The sequence below is a fragment of the Trichoplax adhaerens genome, genomic scaffold (assembly GCF_000150275.1).
Source record: "Trichoplax adhaerens TRIADscaffold_1 genomic scaffold, whole genome shotgun sequence".
NCBI classification, from domain to species: domain Eukaryota; kingdom Metazoa; phylum Placozoa; class Uniplacotomia; order Trichoplacea; family Trichoplacidae; genus Trichoplax; species Trichoplax adhaerens.
In genome coordinates, this window is record NW_002060943.1 from 12,599,112 (window position 1) to 12,616,050 (window position 16,939).

The 16,939-nt window shown below is 30.2% G+C and overlaps 2 protein-coding genes across 2 annotated transcripts; both read right to left on the reverse strand.

Moving 5' to 3' along the window:
• Positions 1 to 4,652: 4,652 nt before the first annotated feature.
• Positions 4,653 to 6,122, reverse strand: TRIADDRAFT_52776 (uncharacterized protein; the record flags this gene model as incomplete). The annotated part of the gene is made up of 2 exons (XM_002109060.1): positions 4,653 to 4,679; positions 5,199 to 6,122. 2 exons carry the CDS (start codon positions 6,120 to 6,122, stop codon positions 4,653 to 4,655), a joined length of 951 nt encoding a protein of 316 aa, XP_002109096.1.
• A 1,296-nt stretch (positions 6,123 to 7,418) lies between these two features.
• Positions 7,419 to 10,559, reverse strand: TRIADDRAFT_52777 (uncharacterized protein; the record flags this gene model as incomplete). Its single annotated transcript, XM_002109061.1, has 4 exons — positions 7,419 to 9,607; positions 9,799 to 9,879; positions 10,072 to 10,125; positions 10,217 to 10,559. 4 exons carry the CDS (start codon positions 10,557 to 10,559, stop codon positions 7,419 to 7,421), a joined length of 2,667 nt encoding a protein of 888 aa, XP_002109097.1.
• Between the last annotated feature and the right edge of the window lie 6,380 nt (positions 10,560 to 16,939).

The following is a 16,939-nucleotide window of genomic DNA, read 5'->3' on the forward strand; positions in this document are numbered from 1 at the left end:
ACTAATTGGCAATAAGCAAAGAAAGCAGGGCGGAATGTTTTCCTTGCCTTTGATATGATCAACGAAAAGCTAAAACTGACTCAGTATTTTCTTCCGGAAACTATTTATTATAATATTTCATTAACTTACTCGTACATTGACCATTTTAGATCCGATAACTATATATATGTTATTAATGATTGCTAATAAATACTAATGTGGCTATTATGATAAGTGTCAAATGTTGCGATAACGATATTTGTTACGGTATACCAAATCTATACTGTACATTGCAAGCTATTTCGAGGATGTTCATAGAAAATAATTAAGTCGTCACGTTGATTATATCGGTTAGAGCCGCTAGATAGTAAGGTAATAGTAATATTTGTTATGCAAATATAGCTAAAGCAACTAAAAAAGAAGTTGTCTGAGTGTTTGTCGACTAGAAGACTTAATAAGCATTTAGTTTGCTAGTAGTGGATAAGAAGTACAAATAAATCCTGGGATTGAAGTTGCTGTTCATCAAATTACAGTAAACGGTATATTCTACACGAAGGGTATAGTTTGGGTCGTTACACCGGCATTAATTGTTTTCCTATAATTTGCTTTTAAATATTTGTAAGGATTTTGGAATTTAAATACTATAGGAAGATTAGACCTACTGAGCTAGGATAAGTATTGACGATAGGGTAAAAAATAAGCTGGCTGTATGAGTAGATCATAAAGTTGCTAAAGAAGAAAGTTTTGATCTAGTAGAATAGAGGAAATAGACTACAACTACCTCATCAATAGAGAAAAAGATAGCGCTTAAGAATTTGTAACTTAATCCTATTTAACGTATAGAAATGAAGTTCTATTAACTGAACTATTGACAGCCCTTCAACTCGTCGTGCAATTACTATTGATTAATCTATACAAACAGAATCGCTTTTCTTCACACTTACAATTATGATAGAATGGTTTTCATATGACGGTATCATACAAATTGAACATTGCTATTTTACTGTTCGCTAGTACTGTTAGTATGAATCTTCAATTTTACCGTACATGGATTTGCTTACTGTAAATGAAATCTAACCCGCACGATATCTGTAATCTGTTGACTGTAATTAGCAAGGTATCACTTACTACATAGATATTTTGGATATCCGCGCTTGAATCAACCGATATTTTCCATTACCTAGGATAGCTTAATAAATAGTTGCATGTATATTTCGTAACCCTTACTGTTTCAAAAATGACAAAAGGAAAGTAAAAGAGAGGTTAACTGTTTTACCTGGCATCTATTATATATTATTGGGCCTAGAGGAGGCGTGAAATGGAAGGATTAAGAGTGCGAATATGCAGCAAACCTCCTACACTTGCCCATACATAATACGAGTTGAAAAGTTGTGGGAGGGAAGTAAGGATGGTCAATTATGTCGATGATTCGGGAGAAGGCATCAAGGTCAAAGTAAAGCTTGCAAGGAATACCGGAAAAGAAAGCAATAAAACACACAAGTAAAGGGAACAACGAAAAGGCACGAGGAGAAAAAGAGACAAGAAAGAGGATTTACAACCAAAAATGTTGCAAATCTCCTTAACTAAAACGTTACGAATCAGTTTTATGTAGCGTTTCACAATAAGTTATTCATCTAAAGGTAAACCTAGAACCTTGAGATACCAAGAGAGTGCAATTATGCATATACTTATAGTACGTTTATTACTAAAATAAAATTGTTAAACTTAATGCTGCTCATGAAGTATTAGTAATTATGAGACGTTAATATCAGCAAGGCTTATACATATAGAGTATGCGTAAGGAAAAGGATTTGCGCATAAGTTGGCTGAAGAGTTAAGAATAAGTTAGTTACGTGTAAAGAGTACGCATTGATGTCTACACTCCAGGCCAGCACGTGCAAGTAGGCTGGTGGAACTTTAGCAAGTCGCAAAATACTGTTAATAGTAGTCACACGGTATTAAAAGCAATGAATGACACGAATGAAAATATTGGCATTAATCTATTTTACGTAGATTGATTTTTGTCCTTTTATTACGCTTTAGAAGCAATTCTGCTTAGAAGGAATGATAATTAATTTCTAGTGACTTGAAACTTAAAGCATAGAGAAAAATCCGATGTTAATTACATTATCTTTTCCTTAACTAGATTGCTTTATACTGATACAAATTATACTATATTCAAATATGACTTTATGTAAGACTTCATGACAGTCTACATTAATTAGGAAAAATACTAACCTTGCACTTCTTATGTACTTTGTAACATCTTTGCTCCAGAGCTAAAGTGTAGAACCGACTTTTTTTAACTAATATTAGTGTTTATGCTACAGCTGTAAATCGTTGACTGTACGTATGATTATATTTTGTTCTATAAGCCAATGTTGATGTATATTTTGGGAGTCAGATTACTTGCCATGTACAATATGTCTGTAACGTATCATCTTGCGTGGTTGTTAATATTTGAAGCTCAGAAAACAAGATGCCACCATTTTAAATATAATAATTTTAGTCTCATATTACCAGGATTATAATGGCTTCTGTGACCAATCTAACATTATGAACTAACATCTAAGAAATACTATAGTACATATCTGATATTACGGCAACAGTACTCATTTGCTCTACATGCCATTAAGTATTAATGACGCATGATTCACGAGAGAAATCTTCTACCTCGTGATCAGCTATGCAAGTATTTGCTGAAACTGCAATGAGATATTTTTAGTTTGAGATAGAAACCTAAACTAAAATATGTAGTATTACTAAACCGATTAAAGATGGTATAGTTTGTGTAACAATGTCAGATTTATATGGTATATTAGCTACATATAGACAAAGTTAAATTAGAATTTTTACTAGCAGACAATCAGTTCGTTTTATATGCAGCAGTATTCAAAAAGAATAATGTAATTATTTTTACAAAGGCTTTCTATGTTCACAATCATAATATTGATGCTCATTTTGAACGAAAGAATCGTTATTATTCGTCAAGAAAATTACGAGATATTTCAGCTACAACGCAAAAAGCGTAACTTTGTAATCTCCTTTTTAGATAAATACAAAATAGTTTAGTCAACCCAATATAATATACGACTATAATTATTTTTAATGCTTAAATAACTAGGCATTTTATTTAAATTAGCTCATATCTCATAGTCGCAAACTTAACTTGCGAACTTCTACCCTAAATTAATAGATTACTGATTCCTAACTCCACTACACCTTGAGTTCTCCTGTGCGGTAGTTTTGTACTACTTGCGCTCACACAAGAATAAAACTTTTCTAAAAGTTTAGAATAGTTTTAAAACTTTTAAACTCTTAAACTCTTTATGTTCTGCTAATATATTCGAAATTGGCTTAATGTAATAGATGTCACATTTATCATTATCTTATTTTTAAACATACGTTTACCAAATTATAACCCACAAGACGAAAAGTGTCACACAGCTCATGATTCTAAATTTAATTATGGTAGCTAGAGTGAAGTCTTTGAACATATAAGTTCTCATAATTACTGATGTAGGTTGTTTACCAAAGTTTGTATTTGAAATTTCTTTAAGATTAAAAATATTCACAAATCGGCAGTGAATGCTTAAAATTACTTATTGAGACTTTCTTACCACAGCGTTGTAGCATGTTCTTTCTATATAGAGATTTTTTAATAAATTTCTTTCTAATTTAGATACTTTTATTCTGAGAATCCAATGGCACCAATGTTGGAAGAATAACGTTATAGATTAAAGAATGCTGTGGTCGTTACTGTATTGTACTTATATGTTAGCGATAGTTTGATGAATAATTTTGATCAAATTACCAAAATCACGTTCAACGCTTTTATTCATTCGATTATAAAATTCAGTAAACAGAATCAATAGGGTTCAAGTGTTGATTTTCATAAATTAATTTTTTAAGCAACGATTAAAAATAGTCAAATAGGATAGTATGTCATACATCAACGTCTATCAAAATGATTGTATGTGCCTAAGCCCATTACTTGTAACCGATTCTATATTTAATAATGAAAACCAGCGACGCTGGGGATACTCCCAAAATGTTATGAAAGTACTCATGTGGATTCGGTAGTTTTTTCATATTTTTAAATAGAGTCATAAAAGTTATTTTCACCGAAATTCTAAATTGAGTGTAAACTTATGCTTGTAAATAAACATACATATTATTATTAAAGTATGAACTAATTTTGGTAGTGATGATATGATGAAAATTTAGATAAATTTCCTATAAAAGTGGGCCAATAATTTCAATTTAATCTAAACCGCTTATAAAAACCGCTTATGCTTAATGCATATCAGTGAGCTGGTAAAAGTAACATATAAGTTTCGAACAAGCTATTATCATTAAGTAAGAAACGCCATACACTACGCATATCGTTGCTGAAATTCATCAATTACAGTAGCTCAAACTTGTATTGAGATGCCATTAACTGTACTATTTTTATCGTGGTTGGCTTGAATGAAGGCGGAAACAATATTGAATACCAGAATTGTCTGGCATTCTTATATTAAGATAAACTTACGCAATGAAATAGACATACCAGGCAAATTCGTCAAGGAGCTATGATATGCATTCCTACCTTTTTGCCTATCATTGTATACTTGTAAGAAATTAATAAGTCTAAGTCATTGTCTCGTTGTTTTTTGACTTCATTTAAAATTTCAGTTTCCAAGCTTTTCTTCCAATAGCTAGATAAGATAAAAAATTTTGAAAATCTAGATATTATTTCAAAACGTAATGAATTCGTTATTATATGCTAATGAATACGGATGGAAAATATCTCCGATCTATGCCAATTGACTATCTATGAATTCTTTAATTAAATTATATTTATGATGTGCCTAAGCATTAAGATACTTAGATTAAGTATTAGTCTAATTTCGCTGTATCGATTAGTAATTTGGCTAAAATATGACCTATCGTAATTCAGTTTTAAAGTCTTTACTAGTTATGAAATTTACGGTTTAAACGGATAATAAAAACTGCATGGCATTCAGAAAAATTTACAGTTTTTCGAATAATTCAATGGAAAAAGGCATTTATTACCTAAATTTATACAATTCGCTCTGAGTTGATGCTTTGGATTATAAAAGTTCTTCGGCGTCATCAGGCTTTCCGTTTAAGAATATTGTATATTTTAATGATTTATTTTACTTCAGGTATATTACGTGTAATATAAGAAAAGTTATATTCGGTTTTAGCCTTACCAAAAATAAATAGCAGGACATGGCTTCTTTGACGTTATTCTTTTCATCAGACTCGAGAAGAATTATCTGGCAGAGCTCCGGTGGAGGAATTTCACTTACTGTGAATTTACACTTAAACATAATACTGGTCGCAAAACTAGTATGCCAGTTAAGGAATAAATCTTTCATGCAGGTTGTATTTGAATCGATGGAGTCCTGAACTAAATGACTACTAATAAATTTTACTTTGTAGTAGCCGCCACGTAGAAATATTTCTTCATTTGCATCATTGATTAACTGATACAATTTAAGTCTAGAATTCTGTTCAGGTCTGGACTGAACTCCTTTCTTGGTTATACTTATCTTCAAGAACAGAAAGGAGGAAGCTAACTGAATTAATTGAGCTTGAAATTGAATAGGATATTGCAAAGAAAGAGATGGTATAGGCAGATCGATCTTAATTAATTTTGCTAATGATTGATCAAAAATAGATTGGTCAATCAAGACATTAATATTATCACTTTTAATGTAAAATGTTGAAAGTTGTTCGATGGAGAAAACAATACAAGGCTGCTCATGTTTGGTTTCAATTCGTTTATAATCCTTAGAATCGAATCTATATCCGCTTCTTTCTATGTTTTGGTCAAGCAGTGTTACTTCTGGACATTCCTTGGTACCATTCGAATCATAAACTTGCTGCGGTTGTAAAATAGGCAATTTTAATTTAGGTGACTTATCATTGCGGACATTAATCAGCAAATCATTCGGCTCTAGTTGAACTACTTGTAGCAGTAATTGGCCAGTTTTGCTTTCATGGTTATGATAACAGAATGTATCGCTGAAATAATATTTGACAGTAATAATAGTATCTTCCTTTAAACTATCAGCTGGGATATGGAATTCAAATCCTGGAAGATTACTTAAGGTAATACAGTTGTCTTCCATGGCTTTGCAGTTTACGCTTTTACGATAGCATTTCATGGTAGCTGAAATTGGAACATCATCGATATATTTTAATAGTTGCACAAATTGAATACTAACTTTTATATTTTTTAAGTATTTAAAGTAAAAGCTAGAGATGTACTAGTAGAAAGCATAGAATTTCAGTTACCATTCTGTATGTCATTCTATCATAATATTAACAAATCAGGATACTCAAATTTAATTTGATAACGTCAAAACTAGTTCCAGTTATTACGGAAATTTTGAGAAAATAATCTAAGATAATTCAAGTTTAGGTAAATATTTTATGATCATTCTGATTTGTGCTTATGATATCATCGGATCATTTATTAACGGATATGTCATGTACATCCACTTGCCTCTTATTCGATGAGTAATTGCTATCGTTGCTAGTTGAACTAATTGATGTCCAGTTTTTCTAATTTCTTTTAACGAATTCATTAGTAAACTATCACAAAATAGAGTAAAACTTTTCTTGTTTAAGCATTTTAGAAAATATGTTAGGTAGAGTTTTCTTTCTTCTTCTATAGAAGTCTCAATTGATATAGATTGATTCAAATCATAGATTTGCTTGGTAAATGGATTCCATAATGCAGCAGGAACAAATTTATTCCAATTATCGTCAATACTAACTACATCAATGATTTGATCGATATCACTGTGTGTCGGGGATAGCTCCCAAATATTGTCTAAGTCGTGTTGTTACAATAAAAAAATAAGAAAATTAGATAAAATTAAAGCTTAAAATTACTACTCTACCAGTGATTCATGGAAATGCTTGTTAGTTTACCTCATTTGTTGATATATACTGTTATAATTAAATGCAGATGAAAAAAGCTAGGAAATATTGTAATTCTGCATATTGAAAGTTTAGTGGAATATCGAAAAAACTGCTTCTGTTAATTATTGATAGTATTTATCGTTTTAATTACTGTATTATTTGCTGATCAGTTATAGGGCTTAAAAATTTTAATTATGAGGTACTTCTGTTCAAAAATGACAATATGAAGATATCTCCTTACAACTATATTCGATTGCATACTCAAGCTTTAGTCTGTACACATGATCATTAGTTTAGCTGGCGATCTTTTCCTTTTAAATGTTTACTTTAATCAATCAAGGCACATCTTAACTTCTAGTACATTAACAAACTGCCAATTAAAATCCTATTGCACGATTCTTTAATTCAAAATTACGTTAACCTTTTCAGTGATGTCATTTAAAGGACGCTACACTTAGATATAACAGTAATTCAAAGAAAAACTCTTAAATTTTAATTTATAGCATACCCTTGACATTTACTTTGTTCCCTAGATTCCAATCGTCTAGAGCTTTAAAACTCATGGGAGAGTAACATTCTTGGCATTTGATTTGTTGATAACCAAGACGTTGATGAACGTCGGTTATACCATTTAATCGCTGACATAGATCGCATTTAAGGTAAAATTGACCACGAATATTTTCGAATTTTGGCATTTTCTTATTTGTAATTGATATCAATTCCTCTAGCAAGACTGAATGTGGACTAAACTTATCAATAAAATTTTTAACATTATGAACTAATGTATTTTTTGATGTAGAATTATCCAATATTTCATATTGATATTGCATTGCTACGGTGGATTTTTCTTTTTTGACTACAATACAATATTGGTTATTTAAAAAAAAATATTTAGCATAACGATGGAAGAACTGGACTAATGGATTTCCCCATTCTTTGAGACATGATGATATAAGATCTCGAAAAAGATTATCTGGAATATAAGGCACTTGATCTTGTACATTATATCCTACATGAAGCCAGTCTGATTTTTCGTAGGGTTTTATTGTATTAGGTTCCTCTTCAACATATTGAGGTAGTACGTAAGGAATAAAATAGCCACGATTGTCTTGATATTGCTTATCGGAATCACTGATTTCGGATATAATGCCATAAATTTTTAAGACATCAATGATCATTTTTCTCTCCATATCATCGAAGTTAAAATGGCTAGCAAGGCTATTTAACCATTCGCAGTTTATTTTTTTCAAATAATTTATTTGGCCTAATTCGTCATGAAATTCCATGTCCTTATATCGCTGTGGATACCATTTTGAAGCATGACCAGCTATGTTTACAAGCCACTGAAGATCAGTAACAATAATTCCTTCATTTTGACAATATAGAATGTCGCCAGCATCATTTAAATAGGATAACATATCAAGAAAGAAATTTTCATCTTCATATAATCCAATATCTCGCGATAGTTGGCGTATATCATCCACTTTCATTATTTTATGAATTGAATAACCCATTATATTATCAAAAAGATTTATTGATAATTCTTGGTTGTGATGCTTCTGAACAGCTTCGTGTAATATTTGCCCCATGAAGAGCCATTTTGCCGGTATGTTTTCCTGAGAAAGTGGTAGAGACTGTAGAAACTGTCTTATCATAGCCATTAGTTCATTTCTACACTGTCGGCGATTATTAATGATATCCAAATGATTATCTTGAAGATTGGAATTGAAAATAATTTTTGAAGAGACTACATGACTTTTTAAGAAAGGTAAGGATTTTAATAAGCCTTGAATTAATTGCTCAAATTGACAAGTTTGTTCTTCATGGATTTTGCCTTGGTGTAAACCGACCAAAATTATAATTGGTAACGAATATTCTTGAGTTTGCTCGTTCATAGTTATGCTGAGCCGGTTTTGAGAGGTATCTTTACCAATTATGGTAACCAGCCATTCCTTGAAAGTTTCTAGATATGAGATTCTTTCTGATGAATAATGCCAATTTTGCAAAGTCTCATTTATTGCATCAGTCATATTTAAGGGAATAATATATAAGTTGCTTTTAGGAATGAACGGATAGTAGGCAATAGAATGGGCCACAGAGATATTATTACTGCAAAATTTGATAGCCTGAGAAGGTTTATTTGCAGTATTATTATTCCAAGTGAAGTATGATTGAAGAGACTCATTGAGTTGTGAATTTTGCCTATAAAGGCGAATTAATTTTTCGAATGGTGTTATAAAATTAGAGAATGAGTCATTAATTTTGGGCGTAGTTATTGTTTCGGTACTTTGATAATTTCTATTTACTTGTCCGTATTCTTCCTCCTTAGTAACGTTTGTTCGTGATTTTGAGAAAGTATTTCCATTACTTTCCTCACCACAGCACGTATTTTTAGCAAATTTTGTAACTAAAATATTCTTTAGCAAGGTGTATGTCACGAAGGTAAAAAGAAATACTTGATCATCGTTCAATTTACATGCAACATCATCCGTAAAGCTAATTCCCGTATGTGCAGCACCAGTTAGTTGCTTTTCAATTCTATATGCAGAAATATTAAGCATTTCTATCAAAGATTGCGTACAAATACTTGTATATCTAGCACTCATAACGCTAATTCTATTCAGATTATTGTAAAATTTAGCATTGCCCAAAGCCCTGATGCAAGCTTTCAAAAATTCCTTGTTGCCTGTAGGTGATATGAATAAAACGAAATTGAGCTAATATACGAAAAGATAATTAAAGATTTACTGTATTGACAGATTATTTATGATCAATAATTAAAATTATTATTACAAGTCCAAACGTACGCAATTTGATTTTTTTATTCACTCTAATCGCAAAATAGAATACGTTCTAACACCACTAAAAGAATCTTACCGACAAGACAATCTGATAAAATAGTTTTTTGATTCGATGATAACAAATCGTTAGAAGTATCTTCAAATAGAAAGGATGTCACTAACGTATAACATATTTATTATAACACCAATTAAAAACAACAGCTAAAAATCTCTCTTTCTTAGATTAAAACTGAAATGAACTCAGCTTTATTGATAAAAAACGTTCTTTGTGCTGGTTAAATTATATGAGGTTAAAATATTGCACTTGGGTTTACGCATTAAACTTATAGATTGGCTTGGAGTTACTTACAATGTATACTTTGGCAGTTTTTTCCATTTAATTGACATTTTTGATTCAAGCCTCCTAATGAAAAATTAATTGAATTCTGTTAATTGGTATAAATATTAGTGATTTCTACTCATCCTTAAAATAAATTAATGCTGGCCGTTATTACCAGATAACCTTGCTGTTTCGTCTTGCCTATTCAAGCAAAAAGCGATATGTTTCCCGGAGTTTATTTTTCTGGCTATTTGTTCTGCTTTCAAACAGCAGAAGCAAGCATGATGATATTTCTTCTGCTTGATATAGATGTTGATTAAGATTAGAAACAGATCACAATAAAAATGATCATCGTACGGAGTTTCATTAGTTAAAATCTTGACGGCATCGACTAGCTTTTCGATTTCAGGCAAGATTTCAATCGGTTGATCAATATCTTGATTGTAACTTTGATTTGCAGATAAGATGAGGGAATTAATCTCATCTATTATTAAAGATTTCGTTGATTTATTACCCATAGCTAAGCGAATAACGCCTTGAAGTTTATTTTCCTTTTATAATAAATCATTCCTTATTTAATATAGCACCGAATGGACTCAGAATAGCCCAATTGAAGCTTAAGATGGAACGTGAAAACAAATCAGAGCTGTAACTAGGCTAAAAATTTCGGTCATCAATGCTATTATTGATTATTGGGAGAAATTTCCAGATGTATTTATTCATAAAAGAGTACAACGATAGATTCTAGAATAATAAATATATACATCGTAATGGATTACACATTACGCAAAGATGTAATAAATAGAATAGCTATATAAGAAATCAAATAGACATTGCCGCTGTGTCTTTCTTAGAATAATAGACTTTATTAATGGCTTTTTTTCTTTCTTTGTATTATTTGATGCAAACAACAAAAATTAAATTTTAGGCGTGTAGTTGCAAATCAAAACAATACGGGTAATTTAGAAAATTTAATAGTAATCTACTCTTAATTTCCTACCTAGATCAATACTATAGTCATTTACTATTATGTTAGTTACAGGGAGAGCTACCTGTTGCTTTTCATTCAACTTGCAACAATCTGCTTACAATCTTGGAATAAGAGTTTTCTTTAAGCCTATATCTTCGGGCAAGTGAATTATGTCATTGTTATGAGGATAACTATTTTTAATCACGCTGAAGTAATATAAAAAGAAACTCTTGTGATTTGAGTTTAACTCTAGCTGTAGTCTATTGCTTTGCTATATTATGATATTTCGAAACTGTTTCTAGTCGTTACGACAATGATTTATATGAATCCGTTAGTACATAAATAAAATTTAGTTTTTATCTTTGAGTAACTGCAAAACGCTGCTCAATTCATCATAAAACTAAGTATTAATTCTTCTAATACTTTGTTGTTGGCTACTTTGGATCGAGTTAAGATGATAGACTCATACTTTAAACATCTATAAATAATAATCGTATAGGCATCTTCCCATTAAATCTCGTTTTGATTACGTCATCATTTCATCATATTATGAATCATTTATTGATGACTATGCACAAATTGTAAAGACGATAATTAATTTAGTTAATAAGCCTTAACTGTGGCTTATGTATTCGAATTTTCCAACTTCAGGTAATATGAAGCAATATTACAATATAATATCGATTCTCGGGATGGAATGACCCTGCCAGATGTAATATTTCTGTAGTTTATTTTGGTGATAAAATATAAGATTTTATACGAAGTTATGCCAGGGCGAGATGACTATGAATAAGGACTACGGTATTACATAGATAAGATGCTAATATATCGAAGAATATGAACTAAGAAGATAATTCCACTACGTCACCAAAAATTTATAACTGAGAATGAAGCAGGATGACGTATGCATGGCAATATGCAATGATGCAACCCATGTTTGATTGGATAGATAGCCATATTCAGAAAAGTTAAATTCCTTAATCATAGATATTATCGAGATTCTAGTATTGAATGATAGCTAATTAATTGCTATATTAGAAATTATTTATTTTAATATTAGCCAGTTAGCTAAGTCGATGAATAAACCTAAGTGACTTCATGTACTATGAAGATACCCTTACGCTTTCCGTGTTGAATACCGGTTTAAGATTGATGATTTGAAGCAACTTAAATCATACCAGTGAATTATATTAATTACCTATTTGAGAAAAAGTCTTTTGATTGATGACTCAAGTCAATAATAGGCAATCATCTACCTGTAAATCGATTAAACGAAAAGCGACCAAGAATAACACAGATGAGCTTCCATTAGAATTCGCTTTTTTGCGTTTATGATACTTTAGAGTAGATTTTTATTAATTATTGACGGTTGCTGCGTTCTTCTTTAACTCAATAATAGCAGTCATTTTTAAATTCTATCTTGAGGAAGATAACGGTTAAGAAGGTTGACTTCCAAAATTCTCCTTCAAGTTTTTGTATTGTAACTATTCTAACTTAGGTTTTTTTATCGTGATAAGAATTCTAGCTTTAAATACATGACTTATTTGGCTGATTATAACGGTACATCTACTTAATATCTAAACATATTGTAAACCCAACTGCTTTGTTCGGGTTAGAATTTAAAATAATTAATCAGTAGTACAATATTCGTTAAGAATCAGATATAGTGATCTTGTAATTTAATAGATGTCTTTAGTTAATAGAATATGTATGGCTACTTTGATCATTGATTACAGAGAAGTTAATGTTACTTTGTAATTTCATTCAGTATGAACCCAAACCATTGATCTGGGTTCTAATTTCACTTTGTTATTTTGTCTTAATGTATACTGTAGCAATATACAGTTCCAAGCTAAACTGTATTTATATTAACTAAATATCTTTCGGGAATCTAGGGTATAATTTAACTTATTTTGTGAATTTGATTGCTAGCTTAATTTGGAGTACCTAAGAATGATAGATGGATGCTCTAACACCACCAACAAGTCTGCGTAACATACTAGTATAGTAGATGGCATAATTCGATAGTTTAGTGAAATCTTAGAAAGGGAAGATAAGAAAAAAATCTAGGATAATCATGAGTTATCTTATTAATTGATAGCTTGCTTGATTGGGCCCATATTTGTATTGCTCTTACAAAAATTTTAGTTAAAAATTATAATAATCTGGTATCTTTCTCTAATGTATTTTGTTTTGAACCTCAAGTGTCGGTAGCTTAACTTAGTTCTTCTCGTCTAATATCACTATTGTTTTGTAAAAATTAGATTCAAGATAACTTAGAATAGCTCTGAAATACTTTTATCTTACGGTAATACTAATGAAACTTGCATAACTAGAAATTATGATCACCACGATAGTTTATCAGACTTTCTTTAGAACTTTGAAAATTTTTAGTTGACGAAGTTGAATTGCAACTATTTTGTCAGGTACACCAGTTATAAAACTAAAGTTTAACCGAATCTGCAATATTCATAACTTGTAATAATACGGATAAAACACTCCTTTATAATATCTGAATACTTGCGTATAGGAAACACTAAATCTATCAATAATATTTCTGTGATATGATAATTTGCGTAACTATCTTAATATATCTGATAAAATCTAATAATTGATTCTAAGCTGAAATTGTAAAATATGCCAATAGATTAAATTTTATTTGCCGCTACGCGCATATTAGAAAAACAGATGAAATTTTAAAGAGTTGCTCACTGGAAATAAAGTAGAGAAACTAGTTCTTTTTTCAGACAGATCTGTAAAGATATTAAAATTGTTAAAAATTGAGCTAGATTTATTTACATTTGGCCACTTCTAAATGTAAATATTTAGTGGATAGGAAGCAATTTAAGTTATCATGGGGCATCAAAATTTAATGTATCGTTCTGTAGATACTTTTAGTTAGTTTATCGAAAAGTAAACAACATAGAAATTATGGTAAAAAACTTGACAATTCTTATGTTAAACAGTTTCACAAATAATGCTGAATCCTTATTATGGTCACATCATCATACTTCGTTCATATTGTTTCATTGCTCAAAAAGCAATATTATTGCAATGTAACGTTGCTATACTCTTATATCACATAACCTGAGTTTATTGAAGGACTGATTTACAGCATTGAAATTTTGGGTTCTTAGCCTTGCTGATGATGCATAGTGCCCATGTCATTCTCTGATGAATTTCATGAAACAATCATAGAAAGTACACTAATAAATAAGCATTGAGATAATTTCTTGAAATTTCAAAATGTGCAGTAATTTAAGTAAAATTATAGCAAATATTGGTATTATATTGTCGTTCAACTTGACGCTTATATACTTTATGCGTTTTTGAAAATGAATGCTTCAAAATTTCATAACTTTAGAAGATTTTAAAGTAATTTTGGAAGTAAAAATAGCTACAGTCACAATTAAATATCATTTAAATTTTGTTTATGTATTTGCATATCATCCGACTACTTGATTTGTACCTTGTTGATATTTACTGTACTAAACAAAAATAGTTAAACAGAATCAAATAATGCAGGAAATTTAGATGCTATATTTTTTATCACCTTTATTGCAGTGCTTTGAATGTAGGTACGGTAACAATCAAAATATTTTCATGTTCTAATCTGCTTTTACAAAGGCAGAACAAGATCATTGATAATTTAAAGCGTTCATATGACCGTTTGTGGAAACTTCTAGATTATCACATATCATAGGAATTTAATCATGCAGTATGTAGTGAATAATTATTTTAAATATTCTAATTTTTAAATTACGAAATGAGAGTTGTGCCTTGTCAAGAAATTGAAAAATTTATCTAAAATTTATCACAATAGATAAAATATTGCAATTTAAGGAGGGAAATAACAGAAAATTACATTTTTGTCTTCAATTTGACTTACGTATAATACTTAATATTTTATGATTACTGTGTTTTCTAAAAGAAATTAAATTACGCATGAATTAATAATAAGAAATTGTGAAATGTATCTGAATTAATGTCTAGTCAAGTAAATCCTTTTTGAGCTAATCTAAAATTATCACCAACTTACGTCGAACAGAGCTAGAAAAGTGCATCGAAGAGCTTGTTCATACACAGCAGCAAATTTTGAAACAGACATACAAAATTCACGTAAATCTGAAGAATTTATCTATTAATTTAGTATATTATACTTGGGCTTGTTTATCGTGTGACCAACCAACTTGATTTTTTAGCTCATTATTTGGGCCGATTCAAAAGAAGAACTGTAATAAGTGATCTTCTTATTAATAAAAAAAACTTCAGTCTCTAGTAAACTCACTTTATTCCATAGATCAGGTTCATCTTACAACTACTAAGAACTATCTAGCTTCAATAGGACTATAATTTACAGCGAAAGCTCGCGGTTTGTATATCCTTTATGACAGAATGAATTTTACACCTTACAATCATATCTTGATAAATTAAGTCGCAAGATAACAGTTCATCATCTCGCAAGCTATTCATTATTCACGCGTCTAATTAAAGCGCCACAATGCAACTTTCCCAGTACTAACATAATTAGTCTTATCTATTCATATCATAAAATCTTAATGTGAACATCTCAATAACATGAAGACAATACGCATTGTAAACCTCTTCTACAAATAGATATCTTCAAAATCATACAATCTAACGTAGGAGTACTACTACTCTTGTACGGTCTTACAATCACAATGCAAGCTATATTTGGGGCTGCACTACAAAAACATAGTACCGTAGATTACTGTATGCAATATGTGGTGTCATAATTTGACTAACTTAATTTAATATTTCTAAGATTTGAAGTATTATTATTTAAGCAATAGCCATTAATAATGCTTCTAAGAGATCATTAATTAGTTATTGCAGGCTGTAACATTATGATCTTATATAGAAGATGCCTAGTATAGTAATATCCTAACATACGAATACTTATCATATACCGTTTAAGTACTGTATTGTATTACATTCATAATGTACGACATCATGACCACATATAGACGACATGCTATACATATAAAGACATTATCTCAATCCCATCTAAAACCTATAAATACCCTTGTACGCTAACTCGTTAGTCAGTTCCTACATTCCTGCTATCTCAAATACCTTACCTATAACAACCATATCATTGTTAGCCTGTAACTTGTATCTCAATAAAATCCTTTATACCTTCTATCATCGTCTACCTTAAAATACTTTACGCTACTTAAAGAAGATAATATTACACAGGCTATTTCATAGTAATGATTCAGTTGATTTATCTACTACGTTTTATATCAGAATAGAGAATGAGAGAGAATTCAATAAGCTTCTATAATAATTATACATATCCAATCGGAAATTTTGTAACACGCTTTGCGTTGCATGCTAAAACTGATGGACAATTTGATAGTTATTTTATCGTTATAGTGTTAATCGAATTTAAGTGCATAATATACGTTAGATAAAGTGTTTTGTATACTTTTTCATTAGGTTAAAATTGCCAAGAATTTAGGGGAAGAATATTGAGTTGGAAAGAAAAATTTGCAGAAATTCCTTTGGAACCGTTCCAAACCTCCATTCACTTTATCAAAAAGGTTAAGTAGAATAACTAGAAATAGAATAAAAATAAATCAAAGCTATAATAATCTATTATAATAGCTTTAATCAGTCATTTATTGAAATAACCTAAAAGCTCTTATATTGTTTGTCTAGGCTTTATTATCTTAATATTGGGATCAAATTCTTGAATACATGCGTATTCAATCTAAATAATGAAATATCATCAATTTTTTTTCCATATCATTACATATTTAATTGATAGTTGTCAGCCGTTAATAAAATTGTTAGTATTCAATTATTGTAAATTAATAAAAATAATGAGATAGCTGATAGTGTGTAATTTTATTCGGAATTAATGAGTAACAATAGAATAAATCAATAATAATACCTGTATTT